This window comes from Sturnira hondurensis, unplaced genomic scaffold (genome assembly GCF_014824575.4).
Source record: "Sturnira hondurensis isolate 20B ecotype Veracruz unplaced genomic scaffold, ASM1482457v3 Scaffold0024822, whole genome shotgun sequence".
NCBI lineage: Eukaryota > Metazoa > Chordata > Mammalia > Chiroptera > Phyllostomidae > Sturnira > Sturnira hondurensis.
Genome location: NW_028097453.1, coordinates 4,413,424 through 4,432,167, shown reverse-complemented (window position 1 = coordinate 4,432,167; position 18,744 = coordinate 4,413,424). Strand labels below are relative to the sequence as shown.

The window sequence follows — 18,744 nt, the reverse complement described above, 5'->3', positions numbered from 1 at the left end:
GCAGCCTCAGAGCAGCCTGCTGTGTTAGGCATGGGGCGTCCATTGTGGGAGGAGCAGGCCAGGCCCCCATGGCCAGAGCTCACGAGGAACTTGGCGCTCAGCTTCCGTTCCTGGTGGGCGGCTTATACCCCAGGGATCTCCACATAGTCCTCTTCACTCGGGAAATGCCCCAAACATTTGCCAATGGTGAACTTGAACGTTCTCAACCCTGGCATCAGCCAAACAATCCCGTATAGGCTCAAGGATTCCCTTAGCAGCTTTCCTAAGAGGCGGAGGGGGGGGGGGTGGTTAGAGGTACACACATCCTGAAGAGAACGAGAGACTCCAAAAGCACCCCACATGGACCCATAGTTGGAAACAACCTGAACTGAGCCTGGGTGAGGACCAGCGATTCAAGCACTCGCCTCAGAGATCCAAAAGATATTTCCAGGAAAATTTCGTTTCTTTACATCAAAGCAGGCTCAAAGATAACACGGGAGAAACTGGCCCTGCGGGGATGTTGCCCTGGGGCCTTCCCGAGCTGACCCACAGGCTCGAATTCCTGCATAGCAGCTGCTCCGCATTCTCTCCCTGGGTCAGGCTTCCACACTCTGAGGGCCGGGCCACTGCCAGTGAGGGTGGCCCCTTGGGTAATGTTGAAGAGTTTGCTGATTTTGCAAAAGTGAAGAGATGATGGAGGAGGAGGAGGAGGAGGAGGAGGAGACGGGCTGTGGGGGGACAAGGGTTGGAGCAGGAATGGGGGTGGGTGGTGGGAGGAAGAGATTCTCTGACCTCTGGCCACCTCCGGGCGCACACACACTATGGCTGTGTTGCCGAATCAAAGGGAACACAACGCCCTCACCCCTTCTCAACCCAGCCAGAGTCCACCGAGACCCAGTGCTGGGTTTTACCATGCTTCACGGTAGCCAGCCAAAGGTGGGTATCTTGAATGATAAACCTCTAATGTCGGACCCATTTTACATAATGGGACTAATGGGACTCCTTCCAAAGAAGGGTCCTGTAATCTAAAGTTAAACAAGAGACATGGAGAGAGATCCTCAGAGAAAGGAAGCGTATCACAGCTCCAAAGAAGGGAGAGCTGCACTTCAGAGACGTCCTGTGCTAGGAAGAGGTGAGGAAAGGCAACAGGGTAGGGACAGTCATCTACAGGATGGGCACTCCAGTGCCACACCAAACCTGACTTTTTCCTCCCCAAGCTCGGCTGGGGCAACCAGAGCTCAGACCCAGCAGGGACGCGCACAAGACTCCATGGGCTGTCACAACACCTGATGTTTCCTGCAGGTGTCGTTGCGGGCTTGCGGACTTGCGGGCTGTCGTTTAAGCCTAACCTCTTGGCTTTGACTATAAACTTTGGAAAATGGCAAAAAGTCAGGAGACGCAGTGCTAGGCATATTTCTCCTCTGGTCTTCTTTTCCCAGTGGTGTGCCTTTGGGGAGGACATGTCACCTCTCTCTGCTGCACGCTGCTCTTTAGTATAGGGAGGCGACAATGCCTGCCCTGAAGGTTACTGCGAAGATTGCATGGGATTATATACGGAAAGAGGTTAGCTCAGAGCCCGGCATACAGCAGATGCTTAATAAATATTTGCTAATTACCTTGTGAAGGGGGAAAGGAAGGGACAAGGAAGGGGAAAGGAAGAGGGAAAGGATGCCCTTAGCTGAGTCTCCAATGAACGCAGAGAGCAGAAAATCAGAGCCTGGAGGGAAGGGGTGGTAACAACATCCTTGGTGAGAGTCCATCTGTGCCGACAGACACTCCATCTAAAAGGATCCTTAACTTCAAAGGCCCACATGTTTCCAAAGCAGAGAGTCATGGGGAAACAAAAGGAGGAAATACAAACCAACCAGTGAGGGGACGAAGGGAGCAATAATCCCGCCGACTCGGGAGAACATGGAGCACGTTCCAAGCCCAACATTCCTGAAAGGCATCAAGAAAAAGCTTTCAGGAAATCAGAAAGTTCTAGGGGGACAACTGAAACACCTTGGGGACAGGGGCCTCGCACAATACGTCCCGGAGGAAAGACGCGGGATCCCCCAGAGCAGTGCTGCCCCCCGAGCTTCCTGTGACGCTGTGAAGGTGCTCTGCCTGCGCTGCCCGCGTGGGAGCCACTGGACACACAGCGATGGAGCGCACGGGATGGGGCTAAGGGTGGGGGACTGTTTTCAATTTGTTTCGTTTTAATAAATTTAAATTTCAACTGCCACACGAGGCTGCCTACCCTGCAGGGCAGGTTAGTTATAGAGGCAGGTGCAGAACTGGGCATGTGGCTATTCCCTGTCCAACATGCTTTTATGGGTTTGGGGACCCTATGTCTCCTACCAGTTAGTACAGCCATAGAGAGCCAGAGCTTCGTGATCTAAAAAGTCTGCCCATTCATCTAAACTCTAGTCCACTACTAAAGCGTTGGGCATGTAAATAGGAGTGGACTGAACGCGTTTTCATAGGAAACCAGGAACATCACCTTCCTGTGGAGTGTGGGCATGGAAGAGGTGGGAGGAAGTGAGAACTTCGCTAACGGGCACAGGTAGGGAGACCACACATCCCCCTGTTCCTCCACACCAACTGTCAATAACATTCTTCTCAAATGTGTCCCAGTTTGGAAGAAGTGGTCACTCTGGTTTACAGCCAGCAGCCGGGAAAGTAAGGGTCCAGGAACAGTTAGAAATGATGAACCAGCTGCAGACTATCCGATCTCTTAATGGACAAAAGGGCAGAAAAACACATTAGGCTTTCTGCATGGACAAGGAAACAGGGATTCATCTGGAACGACGGTCGAAAACTGGGGAAGTGCCGACTGAGAGATCCCTGGCCCAGCTCACAGGGCAGCTCTGTGAGGACAAAGCTGTCCCCTGTCCCTCGGGTCAGGGTTCGTTTCTTGTTTTCTGGTGTGACGGGAAACTTAGGATGGAAATCAATTTGTTGTTGCACTTATATGCATTCTTTTTCTAAAGATTTTAAAAATTTATTTATAGAGAGAGGGGAAAGGAGGGAGAAAGAGAGGGAGAGAAACATCATTGTGTGGTTGCTTCTCATGCCCCCAACTGGGGACCTGGCCCACAACCCAGGCATGCACCCCCACAGGGAATCGAACCAGCAACCCCTTCGTTTACAGGCCAGTGCTCAATCCACTGAGCCACACTAGCCAGAGCCACTTATATGCATTCTTGATGGTCTTTCGTATGTGCCCTGACCAGGGATGGAACCCACAACCTTGGCATGGTGGGACGAAGCTCTAACCAACTGAGCTACCTGCCAGGGCTGGACTATGCTTTTTTTAAAAAAAAATATTTTATTTATTTATTTTTAGAAAGAGGAGAAAGGAAGGGAGAAAAACATCAATGTGTGGTTGCCTCTCACATGCCCTCTATAGGGCCTGCAACCCAGGCATGTGTCCTATACTGGGAATCGAACCAACAACCCTTTGGTTTACAGGCTGGCACTGAATCCACTAAGCTACACCAGCCAGGGCTAGAATATGTTCTTTTTAATACAACCATGTCCTACACATTAAAATCATCTTAACAACTAATATGCAAATGTAATATTTATTACTCAGTGGAATTATCTTCTTTAAAATGTGTATGTTTTGTAATGTTATTAACCAACATTACCCCAATACATTTAATTTTAAAAAATATGTATATTTTGTACTAAAATGTAGGCTCTGTGAGAACAGGGACTTTGTCCCCTCGGCTGTCATGTGCCTGACACACGGGTGACTTTATCAGTAAATGAAGTCCACCGAAATTAGACAACACCCGAGCACTGTCTAGGTGACAAGGCAGTTCAGAGCAGAGCCCTTCCCTCTCAATTTAGATGCGGAACTCAGCTCAAGATAAAGCTACAATGCCATAGCCGAGAGCAAAGAACAGTCTACACGCAGGGTTTCTGAGCTAATCACTACTTGCCTAATTGCTGCTGGCCCCCACTAACTCTGCTCTGGGGGAAGTGAGAACCCTACCTCTAGCCATGCCAGTGTGTCCACCAAAGCGCTGGAGGAGGGGTGCGTGTGGGGGCGGGAGGGTCTTACCTGATGATGGTGGGGTAGAGCTCAGAGGTGTAGATATACGCTACGTTAAAGGCGGCGCTGATGGTCAGCTTCCCCAGCAGAGACAAGGAACGGCTGTTCACCACGGCAAACACACCTGTGTCTGGGGAGCACAAGGGCGACACCTGTGAGGTCCGAGGTGCAACGGAGCTGTGTTTAATGACTCAGTTATTGGGTGGGCCAAGAAGTCTGCTTAGCTTTTTTCTGTAAAATAAAAGACATGTTTTTCATTTTCACCAATAACTTTATTGATTTGGATACTTCGAGTATGTTGGCTATCTCCAGCATGGTACAATGTGGATTGTTCTCAATTCATGCCTTGATTTGATCGCTATCAGCTTCAGCTGGTGTCCCCGACTGTGGAGCATCGTCCAGGGAGAAATCTCCAGCACAGAACTTTGCAAAGTACTTTTGACTCATTTGGTCAATCACGGCACCTTCTTCATACACTGCACAAATCTTTGTATGTGTTTCAGCTGCATTGCAACCTTTCTTGAGGTAATAAAGCACAGTATGCCAAAAATATTGTGTATTTTCTTCCATCTTCAACATTAAAATGGCTACACAAAAACTTACCAATTTTGATAAGTCTTTTTAAATGCACGCTGATAGGACAGCTGTCACAAGACAATCTAACAAAATTGCTTTGAATGAAGTCAAAGACAACTAAGCACTACGAGAGCCATCTTACGGGAAAAAACAAACGAACTTTATGGCCAACCTAATAGTTTTGAAGGAGTGAGACATTAATGTGGGTCTCACATAGCAAAGAGTGGATGCGCATTCAGAAGGTGTAGTGACCACACACAACACACGTGCAAATACTTCCTCGGTGATTTGGCTATTCCCATGAAATGTTACATGGTCACGGTCATTTTGTGTGACCAAACATGGACTCACTCCTGAATGGCATAGCTCCCTGAAAACTTCTGTACTGTGGTAAAGTCAGCTTCAGGGTCATTGTCAACTTTCACCCACCACAGGTGGTAACTGCGTCTCCTTTTCCCCCAACCCGGTTCAACAATGAAGAACATGAAATGGTGGTCAGCGGGACAAAGTCTGGTCCCTGAGAGGAGTTCTGTCTCCTAGAGAAGGAGGCAGGGGTCAGGGCAGAAAAACTTCTATCTTCTGTTCGCAGACCTCAGTGTTCCATTGCAAAAATAAGGAATAATCCCATTAAATTACTCCCAGAAGTTACAAAACATTAATGATGATGGTGAAAGAATGAGACTTAAATATGAAACCACTTTCAATCCTTCCTCCCCCTCCACTAATCAATGATATTTGAGTTCCTGAATGTAACATTTTTACATAACATGGAAAAATACACTTTCTGCCAGTTCACTTCCCTGTCAAAAATACAATCCATTATCCTTCGGTTCTCTCCTTATTGACACGATCCCATCTGGGATCTTACAATTTAATCATTCCCTTTCAAACATATCTAACCTCTTCCCTTCAATCACCCCACTAGCTTCTATCTTCAAAATAATAATTTTCTTCTGAGGAAAAAAAATCTCGTCCACTCGTTTGTACTTCCCCCCCCTCACTATCAAACATCTCCGAGGGGTGACCAGCCTTCCGCTTCCCCAAATGTGGCTGCTCTGTCGCTCAGCGTGGTCTGGCTCCCAATGCCAGCCTCTCCCAAAACGCCGACTCTCGAAGGTCAACAGCGATGTCTAATCACCAAATTGCCTCTCACTGTCCTTGACATTTCTGCCCAATAGAACATGCCTGTCCCCTTCCCTGGGGACTACACGCATGACTCATACATACAAACCACTCTTCCCTTCAGTGACTCAAATAGGCAACATCCTCTCCTTCCTTTGACCTTCACTGTCCCCATTTACCAATCCGCTCAGCTGGCCTGCTCCAGACACCCTCTAGCTGTTGCTCGCTCTTCCATCCGGTCTGCCCACAGTACATTTCCAGTTAGCTCGGGCCGAGGCAGGTATGGTGTTTGCAGTGTGTCCCTCACGGCCCCTCCCCTAGTGAGATGCACAGTGATGCTCACTAAATATCGCTGAATAAATACGTGGAAGGACTAGGACAGGGATTAATTAGGGAAAAGAACCCATGTTCAGGGTCCCTCAATGTCTGGGGAGGGAGGCGTGTAATACACTCCATTCTACAATATGTTTCACCTTCCCTGCTTGACAATGAAATAAATCATCTACTTTAAAGATGGCGTCCTGCATTCAGTGGCCCAGGCACTGCCAAACTTGACCATCTGGGGCCTTCTCCTCTTCTGCCAGGCTATTTGGAAGAAGATATTTGCAATTGTAAGTGCTGAATATATTATTTTAAGCCATGAGGTGCCTCTGGAAAAAGATTCCTGCCTTTTGGCATTTACCCTGAGATATGTATCTGGACTCTTGATGTATAACCACTTCAATTAAACCAATAATGAGGGCAAATGAAATCCATCAATTGCTTGCCAGAAAACTGAGTGAGTCAGGGAAAGGTACTGAGTGGCACTGAAGCAAACAGAAATGTGCACATTTGTTTGACTGCAAATGAACTCTGGGTCTATTTTCCACCCATACAAGATGGCATCTTTCAGAACTGTATGGAGACATGTTACATGTTTAACAACAGGTTAGGGGGCTGCCATACTGAAAATTGAATTCGAGTGGCACATTGCACAAAGTCTATAATCTAAGCCACCACGAGATCCAAGGCTGGAAGAAGTCCCCGGCGGGAGGTTTGGGACTATGCAGCCCATCTGGGGAGCCTGGCTCAGCCATGTGCCCGCAGTATCAGCTTAACACCCCCTCTGATGCCCGAAACTTTGCCCCTCTCTTCCTGCCAATGGAGTCTGCCATTGCCACTTCAACCTGCAGGAATTCACTTTTCCCCAAGGCCATCCACATGCATTTCAGACAGCTCTGATTGTTAGAAAATTAGTTCTGATTCTGTGGCCCTGCTGGGCTGCTGGGCCTCCTGAGTTAACGCGCAGGACGGCTTTGCAGGCACAGGGCTGGTTTCCTGGATTCCTGACCTTGGTTCTTCATCTAAAAATGAAATAGATACTATTGGCTATTGCCAGTGAACGTTCAAAGAGGCTGTTTGAAACGAGAGTGATTCGAAAGGGAAAACTTAACTCCATTGCCTTCAAGGGGAAAAAGGGGGGTTCTCCAAACACTTGGCTCCTTCGAAGTGCTGAACTCAAGAGGTTAAATTTTATTTCAATGATGCAGCTACTTTTTCGGAACCAACTATCTGAAAGTTTTCTCAGAGTCATCTGGAGTCGCCAGTACAGAGTGTCTCAGTATATCACAGTCAAATTTAACTAATCCCAAACAGTAAAAATCCAACTTACTCATCCACTTCATTCACTCGGTGATTATAGCAAATTTATTACTGTTTATGCATATGTATAAAATTTCTAAGGCAGCTGTAGGCCCACTACTTTGGTATGTAGGTTGGGCATAGAACCTCAATTCATTTTGCTTCCTTTTGGCCTTTTTTCCTTTTAAAGAAAAACACCATTTTTGCACACAGTTCTTGTCACTAGAGTTTTGCCATTGTGAGAATTTCATACAAATGAAGTAACAGTGTGTAGACTTTTGTGTCTGGTTTCTTTTAGTTAGCACAATGCTCCCCAAATTTATCCCTGTTCTCATTAATTACTTTTTTCTTTTTTGTTGAGTAATATTTCATTGTATGGATATACCACAATTTGTTTATCATTCCTTACTAGATGGATATCTGGGTTCTCTTCAGTTTCGGGCTATTATTCATGGAGATACTATAAACATTAACATCGAAATCCGTGTGGATCTATTTTCTGCTTTTCTTGGGTACTGCTGAGTCATACGGCAAGTGTATGTTTCATTTTAAAGTAAGCTGCTAACAGTTTCCAAAGTTTCAGTGCCACTTTGCATTTCCATCAGAAGTATACAAGGTCTGTCAGGAAAAAGTCTAGCCACTGTTCATATAACGAGAACGGTTTACGTGACATCAATGTAACCTGGCAGCCAAGGAGCGTGGACTGAAATGCACATGTGTGAACAGTGATGACTTCATTGTACTAGTCAGTGGGAGCGGTAGACACGCTTAAGTGAGGACACTGTGCGGCACTCAAAATTGCATTCAAAATGACTCAGCAACAGTCATGTGGTCTCATGAATTTAGAGTTCTACTCCTTTCTTTCCAATTTGAATTCCTTGAATTTCTTTGTATCACCTTACTGTATTTGCTAGTAATTTCAGCACGATGCACCATGCAAGTGGTAGGTTGACATCCTAGCTTTTCCTGATCTTAGGGAGCAAGGTACTTATTTTTTCACCATTAAATTTGGTGTTGGTTATAGATTTTGGCTTGATGCCTTTTATCGGGTTAAGGAAACTTCCAGTTGCTGATAGTTCTTGTAATGAATGTGTGTGGAGTTATGACCAGATGCTTTTTCTACATATAATGAAAAGATCATATGATTTTTTCCCCTTTTTGTTTTTTTAAAGGTTTTCATTTATTTCTTTTTAGAGAGACATCAATGTGTGGTTGCCTCTCATGTGCCCCCTCCTGGTGACCTGGCCTGCAACCCAGGCATGTGCCCTGACTGGGAATCGAACCGACAGCACTTTGGTTAGCAAGCCCACGCTTAATCCACTGAGCTACACCAGTCAGGCCCTTTCTGTTTTTCTTAATATGGTGAATGAGACTGAGTAGCTTTTGAATGTTAAATCAAACTTGCATCTGTAAGATAAACCCAGTTTAGTCATGATTATTACCCCTTCTATGCATTGCTGGATTCAATTTGCTAATATTTAGTTAAGGATTTTTGTATCTACATTAATAAGGGCTACTGGTCCGCAGTTTTCTTTGGTGTCTTTGGTGTTAGTGTCGGAATAAGTGCGGGTCTCACAGACTAGGTTGGGAAAGTGTTCCCTCCTGTCTGATGTTCCAGAAGCATGTGAAGAACTGATATTCTCATGTGCGTCATAGATCCTACCGGTGAAGCCATCTGGACCTGGAATTCTCTTTGTGAGAATGTTTTTTAACTCTAAATTCAATTTCTTTAACATGTACAGGGCTATCCAGGTTATCTTTGTTTTAAAGTATACTTTGGTAGTTTGTATCTTTCAGGGAATTTATCCATTTTGCCTAAGTTGAATTTGTATAAAAAGTTTATAATGTAAACTTGGAAGGAAGGAACAGGGGCCCCTGAGTTAGCAGAAAGGAGAGAATGAATGCCTGTTTGCTGGGGCGGGATGTGGGGGGTGTGAAGAAAAAAATGAGCATAAAAAGCCACGAGAAAATGAGTGTTCTCTAAGCTCACATGAGATGCGAATGGGATTTTCCAAACTCGTAGGCTTCTTTCTTCATGTGTATTTATCAGAACTTTCAGAACATGTGGGTTAAAGCTCAGGCCTTTTAAAAATGAGATTTCAAAGAAAGCTATCCAAATATGTTAATGAGTAAATATGAAAGATTCAAAGACTGTTTGAGTAACAAACATTTTTGAGGTCAAAGAAGCGAAGGTTCAGAAACCGCTAGACGACACCTGCAAGTATAGAATGGGGTGCGTGGCCACGAGGGGTGACCATCCGCTCTCTGTCTGCTGACGAGTAAAATGAAAGGAAGTGAGCTCCGCTGCAGTGGGAGAGGACCACTCTCACGTTCTAATGTTTATCAAAAGTGGAAACAATTTGCTAAGAGATATTATGGAATTTCCTTCCCTGGGAATCTTCAACAACAGAGGAAACGTCCCCTTCTCTGAGCAGAGCAGAGGCATCGTGCTTCCAAGGCACAGCGTGGAGGGTGTAAGATGCTCTGCGAAGTTTCTTCCAGGCTGTGAGGCCGTGCGTCCACCAAGGGGCACAATCGACCAGGGCTGCAAGCTGCTCTCTGAAAACAGACTGCAAGTGAGCAGAGTAAGGGCGGTCCGCATCTGCTTCGCTTTGGGATTTCGTAGAAAGGGCCCCATGCAGAGTCCTAGGCTGGGGTTCTGGAGGCTGCAGAGGTGTGGGAGGGAAGGAGGGAGGGAGGAATGGCAGAGACTGGCCAGGCTCACAGTAAGGAGGAAAAGATTTTCCCTGTTAGATGACAAACAGAACATTGGACTAGGACAGGTTAAAATATAAGCACCTTGAATTTCTACATCACCTCTAAAAAGTGAAGTCTGCTGAACCTAGAGCTACAAGGATCTGAAGCCTATTTACTGTGCTGTCCCTGACGGAGAGAACTGAGCACTCAGCCCCACCAGCCTACAGTGGGCGGCTGCTGAGGGGGTCTCTCATCTTTGGGCACCAGCAGAGGCAACGATCTGCTTGGAGAATAAAAACAGCTGAACTTACTGAATTCTCTGGTTTCCATGATTCCCTGAAAATCACTATCAGGCTGTCCTACCGAGTAAGATCCTAACTTGTCAACAAACTGCACCCTGGATCCACGGCCTGGAACTTCAGGCAGCAACAGACCACATGGCAGGTGTACTGGAGAGTGACAGGGTCAGAGCCCGCGGCCCTGGGGTCTTCAGCGAGACCCTGGCACAGCTGAACCTCAGGGAGGAGCCATGACCAAAGGAGCACCATCACGCAGCGTGCTGCATTCCCAGTCTTGGCCAGACATCAGCCGCCTCACAGTCATTCCCACATGGAGTGCAAACTCCTCGATGGAGCTCTACCAAAGCCCAAAAGCTCCCCAAAAAGGGCTTTTGTTGAACCCTATGCCCCAGCAGCAGAGTCTGTTTGACCCCCTCCTCGTTGCTAAAAGTTGCTGCCAAAGCCACGGTTCCCGAAGCGTCGAGAGCTGGCATGCCTCGGGTGTGCTGGGCCGAGAATCAGGAGAAGCGGCACTCTCTCCATGTTTCCTACGCAGCAGGCTCAGGTGAGGTGAAATCAGATGTTCAGAGGGGCTTTTGAAGCTGTGTTTGCGTAGCAAAGCTATACCTACATAAGAAGACCAAAGTTTTCTGAAAGTGTTTTACTCATACACTCACTGAGACGGAGAAAAATGGCACCTGTCACCCACAGTGAATATTCTTTTCATTGCCATTGTTATTGTCGGGAGGATTGATGGGGACACTGAGAGGTGCCAAAGCCACCCTTGGCGGCCAGTGACCGTGCGGTCCCAGCTCGTGGTTGGCTGGGACGACAGCCTGGTCGGTAGCCCTGGTCGGAGCCCCTGTCCATGCAGCACTAAACGGTCCTCCTCACGAAATAAACAGCTCCGACAGCACCAGCCCTGCAGCCCACACACCCCAGATGGCAGCTTAATCGCCTGAAAGAATTAATAAGGCGCCTCCAAGCGCATTATACACCCAGAGAACGGTTTAGGCAACGAGAAGAATCTGGCTCATTATACCCCACACGATTGCTAAATAACACACAATCACAGACACGAAGGCTGGCATATGGTAATCTCTCGACTATATTGAGATTCATTGCAGTGGAAGCGCTGTTCGAACCCATCGGTGGGAACTCGAAATGCATACCTTTCTTCTCTGGAAGAAACATGACAAGGAGACAGGCCAGTCCTCCGAGGCACAGGAATGCTGCTAACGTCCGCTTCCGACCAAACCTGTGATAGGAAGCAGTGACACATTGCGCTGGAGAATCTTACAGATTCGCCTGCTCCTTCCACCAGCCTTCCTGTTGAAATGGCCTCCGTTTCATTATACGTGTTCATCTTTCCTTAAGCAGCGGGAGGCCGATGTGACTGCCCCAGACATAAAATAAACGACCATCATAAAACAAAGGAAAACTAGCTGGGTAGCAGGCTTAAATAACGGGTGCGGGGGGAAATCCTTCTACCTATGTCTGTATATACTGTGGTCCGGGCACTGTTTTAAATGCTTCCCACCTATTACCTTACTCAACCCTGACCCTACACCATAAGGCTTATACTATTATATTCACCATCTCCCGGAGAATGGAACTAAAACATGGAAAATGAAGTCTTGTGGCTTATTTCCATTTTTGGTTACTTGAATCTTAAGCAGTTAAAATTTTAAACATAGCCATTCCTCTCTCTTAAAAAGTATAAACAGAAACATTTTCTCGTTAATAGGGCAGAATTAAGTGAAACATAACACTCCCTTTTGGGGAGTAGCAAGTTTCAAGTCAGCACTCTAGACTCGGAAGAAAGATGTTGACGTTCATAAGCCCCCCTTTTCCAGGGGCCTGCACCTCGCTAGGTCCTCTCTTAGGAGCTTTGACATTTCTTATAATTTGTATGACAACTTTACCAGGGGTATTTTATCATCCCCTGAGTAAGGATGAGTACGTGGAGGTCTGGGGAGGTAACTTGTCCAAGTCATAAGGCCAAACACATGGCTGAGACTGGATTTGAACTCAGGTCTGCCTGACCCCAAAGGCAGCATCCCTTCTGTCTGTTTCAGTTTTAATCCTGACTGGTGGTAGCAGCTTGGAGATGGGAAGAGTCTTGAGTCCCCACGTCACTTTGCCTACTTGAACAGTCAGTACCAAACGCCTTTCAAGTGACAGGCTGCATTCGAGGCAGGTGCCAGGGATGCACTAAGTCATGTAGGATGTCCTCATGGACAGGCAGAGTCCTTGTAACACTTCACGTGGCCATCAGAGGTGTGCATGGGAAGTCGTACCAGCACAAAAGAGGGGCGTCTGGCACAGCGGGTTGTTGGGGACAGGTTTCTGGAGATGCTGCCTCACCAGCTCTTACACGGCGATGAGAATCAGCTTTGTCACTAACAGAGGGGCCAGCAGAGCGCCACCTCCGGGAACAAAGCCTTCAGTTAAGCAGAATCCAAACCCACCCTGCAAATGTGCTAAGCTCAATACCCATGACCACAGCAAGGAGCGCAACGCTCAAGGAATGCTGTTTTGGGTTAAAATGATGATTTCTAGAGAATGAGAAACAGCCCAGTCCAGCTGGTTCCTGGCTCACACGGACGGGATTCTTAGTTGCCCTGGTCGGGGCTCAGTACCAAGGGGCTCTGAGAAAACGGAGGAAAAGGTGTTCTAGAAAAGAACTTTTGAAAAGTATTTCAAAACTGTCCATTCACAATGAGTAGCAAAACGGGGGATGTTCTTCCTCCCAACTAAAAATACCTTTCTAGTTCCTCCAGTTCCTTGTCCTGAACTTCTAAATGACAGTGACTGGGTGGATGGGGTTCACTCCCACCTGGACAGAACCAGTAATCACACCTGCTAAGACTAACACATTATGCGCACACCACTCACAAACCTTCAGGTAACAATGCCTTTGAATGCTGGATTGCAAACCCACATAAAACCTCATACATGTGAAACCCTAGAAAAGCTGTACTAACAATGAATTCTTACTATGCTTGGTCTGAAAAGAATTCTGATCACCGCGGAATTAGCAGACACTATAGACAGACAAATACTTAGGTATTTATACACAGGAGAATGTGCAGGTGTAGCATACTTCAGTGTCCAGCGACACTCACCATTTCTGGTTAATCAAGTAGAGGCAGAGTGGGTAGGACGGGATCTCCACGAGGCCAGACAGGGCCAGGTTGGCGTACATGTTCCCACCCAGATCACCTGCACTCAGGGTCAGGCCGTAATACACCAGGCTGCACACAAACCTGCAGTGGGGATAGGAGACAGAGGACAACAGAAAAGGCACGTAAGCATTTTCTGGAGAAGGTTCAAATGTCGGCTCGGTATAACGCGATCTGTCTCGAGCAAGAGGTTTGGCTGTCCCATGAACAGTTCTAGCCTAATCTAAATCTCTAAACTAAAACCCAGTAAATAAAGGGGACTTGGAAATGATTTGTCTAGATGCCAGGTGAAGCAAATCAGTGGCCAGCTCCTGAAAGAGACAAAAACATTGTTCCTGATTTCAGCAGGCATTTCTGCATTTAATAGAAGACAGTGACTCCATTCTTACTCTGTTTAACTGGGTTTATAGGTTCTTGCCTTAAGCAGTTGTTGTGAGATTATCAAAACGGCTCTAGAAAAGAACTCCCAAGGAGAAAGTCAGCAGCGGATGTCATGGAGAACAGGAGCTGAGAGGTGACTGGATCATCAGTGGGTCACCTGCAGGCCATGAATGACTGGTGCTCCAGCCCCAACCCAGCCCTTAACCCCATCCAGCGTACAGCAGGCACCCATGCTGCGGACACCCAGAACAGGGAAGAAAAGATGGCGTGGCCGTGGGGCAGCATTCTCCAGGAGGACCAGTGTGGGAAGAGCCCTTTGAAAAGCCATTTATCCACGTAGGCGCGCCATTGCCAGAACACTGCGGGAGCGCCTCCTAGTGGCAGGCACTGTCCCTGGCACTGAGCCTCCTGGCCCTTCCAGGGAACTAAGGGGCGCAAGGAGCTAAGCTGAAGTGCCGTCCTGAACCTGCAAGCTGGGGCTTCCTCAACGGCAGTGAAGACAATAAAATAGCAACTTAGGTGCTATGAAATGGCATTATTGGAATTATTAATGGCACATCTAGGAAATGGCATTATTAAAACAAAACAAACTACAGCAGAACGAAAATAAATAAATCCCTTAAACTAGGCTTTCTTAGTATAGGAATGCATTTTGCAAACCATACATTTCTACACAAACAGTGAAAGGCTTGGGCTTTGGAAGTTCACCAGTTTTTACGCTTTGGCAACTCACTCTGACAAGTGTTTATTATGGGGAAGTTCTTTGTTTGCTTCCTTCTGGTCTTCCTTAGAAACAGCCTAATGAGCTGTGGCTGGGATGAGATCAAAGGGGAAAATGGAAGCTTCCTTTCTGCCTCTGCCAAAACAGCGGGCCAGGTGCCCCGGGCTGTCCATGGGCCACAGTGACCACAGAGAGGCTGGGGAGGAGGAACAGGGAGCCCTGGAGATGGACCACTTGGCGCTCTCGCCTCCCGGGCCAAGGAGCTGGGGCAGCAGCTACTTCCCGTTGCTTCTTACCAGGGAGAGCAGCCCCTTGGAGGGCAAGGAGCAGTGAGGCAGCCAGGACATCACATTACAGATGCAAGGAGCCACCGAGTGCCTGTGTTCCCTGTCCCCCTAGCACCTGCCTGAAGGAAGGACACGAGCTGGGAGGTGTGGAGGTTAAGGGAACCTTTCAAAGCCAAACCTGACAACACAGCCGTGGAACTACTAATGTGAGGTCCTACCTATGGTAAAGTAAACAAATTCAGACTCATGCAGTTTCCTAAAATATTTTTGAAACCCCCTTCTACCCGCAGTAGAGACCCTGCTCTTACATGATGCTGTTCCTGACGTGTTACGGGCTTCAGTCTGTGTCTACTCTGCATAGAAATCCCAGGGAAGGGACCCCATGGGAGGACGGAGCCCTGTTTACACTGGGTCCTGACTGTAGCAACCAGGGCATGAATAAACCCAGCCAGTTCAGGATCCCTAGAGGAACTGAGTTACCAGCTGATGGTGAGAGAAAAGGGCAGGAGGCCTCTGGTCCCAAGCGGGGTGGGGGGGCTCTGCTTGTACATTTCCTTGGTGGCAGAACTGGTCATTGGGGTGAGGGACTACAGTGGCTAAAATCATCTCACACCTCTTTATGGACCCCAAACAAAATTTTAAATGCTTGCATAATATTGAATGGTAGATCCAGGGCACCGAACAGCCATCGAAAAAGGCACAACTGTGGGAAACAAGCACAGGAACGGGTGTTGAACACGGAGGTATAATTTCACTCGCCAGTGCAGGCTTTTCTTCGATGGCGGATCCGCAGAACGGATCTGAGACTGTCGCAGCATCTTCATGGGGACGGCAGCACGTGAAATGACAGTGTCTCTATTACTGTGTATTTTAAAATTCTGAGCCCAGGGGACAGAATTTCATCTCAGAGCAGTTCCGTGTGTTGGGTAAGATATAAAACAAGCAGGGATGTTCTCCCTGGCTCTAAGTTTAGTTTGTTGGTTGGTTGTTAGGTTCACCTGTTTTTTTAATCCCCTAAAAGGCAGAACCCAAAGGTTTTGATATGCCTCAAAAAATAAAAAAATCTTAAAAATGAGAGTAAATATTCCCCAAGAAGAAGGGGCTTCCTTCAAGGCCGAGGGTTCGCCTGTCTATTGAACACACAAATGTACAGTTTTATGAAGCCCAAAGTACCTGAACACACCTCCTAAGTATTTACATTACAATAAGTTAGCTCTCAAGTTAGCAGCTCCTGTGCTGTGTGGTCAGGTTGTGCTTTGGAAGGTTCTCTTAATCTCCACGCCTCCAAGCTCGTGTACTCCCTTCTGTTTGTGCCATGCGCCTGCGGTGCCCCAGCAGCGTGCTGGCCCCGGAGGGAGGTGGCCGTCAGCGTGAGCTGGCCCCTGAGCACACAGGCGGTGGCCAGGGCTTGGTGGAGTTGGCAAAGAGAATCACGACATAGAAAAATATCTCACAGTTTCTTATTCTCAAGCTACTATTCTTTTGAGCTTCATACATCAGATCGCTTTCATAGAGAGTTACTCCCCTTCACCCCCACGTGAAAATGGGGTTTTCTGTCGTAGACATCGCAGTGAATGCAAACAAACCACACACATCAGTCCTCTAGGCCAGTGAGTCGGATGCTCACGCCTGAAACCAGACCAGAGAACATCTGTGGCACCCCGGCAGAATGTACAACATTAAAACACATGTACACCTCACAGACTGTACACACTGTCCACCCATTTGTCCCTGTTTCCCAACTCTGTTCTTTAAACAGAACCATTCTGAGCCATCTGGGGTGATTTGCATTTAGTGCTCAGAGCGCTTTGAGAGGGAGGTTGTAATCAACAAAACTTGAAAGTCAGGTTCAGAGAGCGTGCTGATCCATTCATTCTCTGATCTGCCTAAGTGGTGTTGAGTCAGGTCCCCTCACACTCCCAGCATCCCATTTGTCCAGGGGACAATGACAGGCCATCTCAGCGAGTAGTGGGGATGCCCTACAACACGCAGCCCAATTGCCACGTGCTACCCCACCGCCTGATGCCCAGTCCAAAGGTGGGCATGTGTAACGCCCCAGTTAGAAACTCCTATTTCTGCTCTGCTTGCTTTGCCTTTTTTTTTCCTTGCAGGGTGACAAATATTTACATAAAATACCTCCTGAGAAAAAATGGGTTTCTGACGTCTAGTTCAGTGAACTGCCTTCAGACGCCCTCATTTCGTCCTTGAAAGGGAGGGTGTGGAAACAGAGGCCAGTTTCAGGCCCCAGGTGGGGGCGGGGGGGCAGCTTATTTCTGTGAGAATAACTTCATGCTGACAAAAGGCAACATTTTCTGTCACCTTGAAGAAGGAAGAGATTACCAATGGACCTTCAGCTGAAGATCAACAGAACACCCCGTAGACATAATTACCAGATGAACATCAGGGTCAGAGTGTGCCTCAAGAGGAGCCGGTGCCGGAACAGGTCCAGGAAACTTCCGGTCTCCCTGCAGTCCCTGTTGGCCAGATGTGTCAGGGAGAACGTGCACTTGAGCTTGCGGTTCCTCTTGGCAATGAGGTACAGAGCCGCTTCCGCCTCGCTCAGGCGACCCTGGGAGTATAACCAACGAGGTGATTCAGGAATGAATCTGAAAGAGACGTCATGAAAGGCTGTATATTCGTACAGGTGCACGTGCAGAGGAGGAGACAACCCACCTACGCTGTGCGCGGGATCCCTCACCACTGCCGACTCCATGGCAGGTCTAAAGTCTAGCTCTCTCGGTTACGGAGGGAAGAGAGAGAGAGGGCTACGGAACAGCCTGCCATCATTAAATGGTGGTCTGCTTTATGAATGCAAACCTAGACCATGCTTCCGAAATAGCAGTGAAACCGGTAAACAGCATACATTTACTTTTACGCAGATTTTAATATATGAACAGCAAGGTAAGTCACTAGTACTAAACAATACAAACATTTCACAAAGCCCAAGTCAGTCATGGCTCCAAGTCACAGCCAGGTGCTGTGAGGATAATGTTACAGGGCTTGTAGATGTTTTAGGTTCTGGAAAAGTTCCACAAAGAAGATAAAAGTCTTTATCATCTCATCAGAAAAGATACATAAAGTGTTTTTAACATAGTGACACACGATGAAGAAGGTAGAGATTAGTTTAAGACCACATAAAAATGAAACAGGGTTTATTACAAATTAGTTCCTTTTGAGTATTTACTACTTAAAAATACTCAGATCTGCTGACACTGACTTGAATTATGTCATGTGGATATTTATTGAATCCCTAAGGCCTTAAAAGATAAAAGTTGCACCCTGGCTGGTGTGGCTCAGTGCATTGAGCACCGAACTGCGAAGTAGAGGGTGGCTGGTTCCATTCCCACTCAGGGCACATGCCTGGGTTGCGGGCCAGGTTCCCCCATGTGGGGAGCACAAGAGGCAACCACACACTGCTGTTTGTCTCCCTCTCTTTCTCTCTCCCTTCCCCCACCTAGAAATAAATAAATAAATAAAAATCTTTTTAAAAAAAGATAAAAGTTTCTTTCTGGTTACTGTAACCTCTGGTTACAAAACAATAATTACTTTCTTCTACAGCTACAAAGTCTCAAACATTTACATTGCCACTGATATCTTCCAACAGTTTAAGGACAGACGTTACTTGTATTTCTCTTCCCATTTCTGCAGACACCTTTAGATGACTTTTCATACATACAACTATCGTAAGAACATGAAACCCTTATTTACCAAACACAACATCAAGTACTTTTGGATCCAATATGACATTACTGGCCTAAAACAAAACTTGTGGAAATAATATTGGCTACATAAGGTGCCTTTCCGGCAGGATGGTGAATCGGCAATGAACACCACAGGATGCGGAGCTTCCTGGACA

General features: G+C 47.1%; 1 protein-coding gene across 3 annotated transcripts in view; it reads right to left on the bottom strand.

Annotated features, from left to right (window-relative positions):
- SLC22A15 (solute carrier family 22 member 15) overlaps window positions 1-18,744 on the bottom strand; it is a 63,928-nt gene that overhangs the window by 4,400 nt on the left and 40,784 nt on the right. For all 3 annotated transcript variants that reach the window (XM_037038771.1, XM_037038772.1, XM_037038773.1), the window contains exons 6-10: window positions 17,279-17,494; window positions 13,443-13,583; window positions 11,487-11,572; window positions 4,031-4,151; window positions 1,845-1,917 (exon numbers count right to left, since the gene is read on the bottom strand). In XM_037038771.1, coding sequence (XP_036894666.1) covers window positions 1,845-1,917; window positions 4,031-4,151; window positions 11,487-11,572; window positions 13,443-13,583; window positions 17,279-17,494 — 637 coding nt within the window. The remainder of the gene's footprint in view (window positions 1-1,844; window positions 1,918-4,030; window positions 4,152-11,486; window positions 11,573-13,442; window positions 13,584-17,278; window positions 17,495-18,744) is intronic.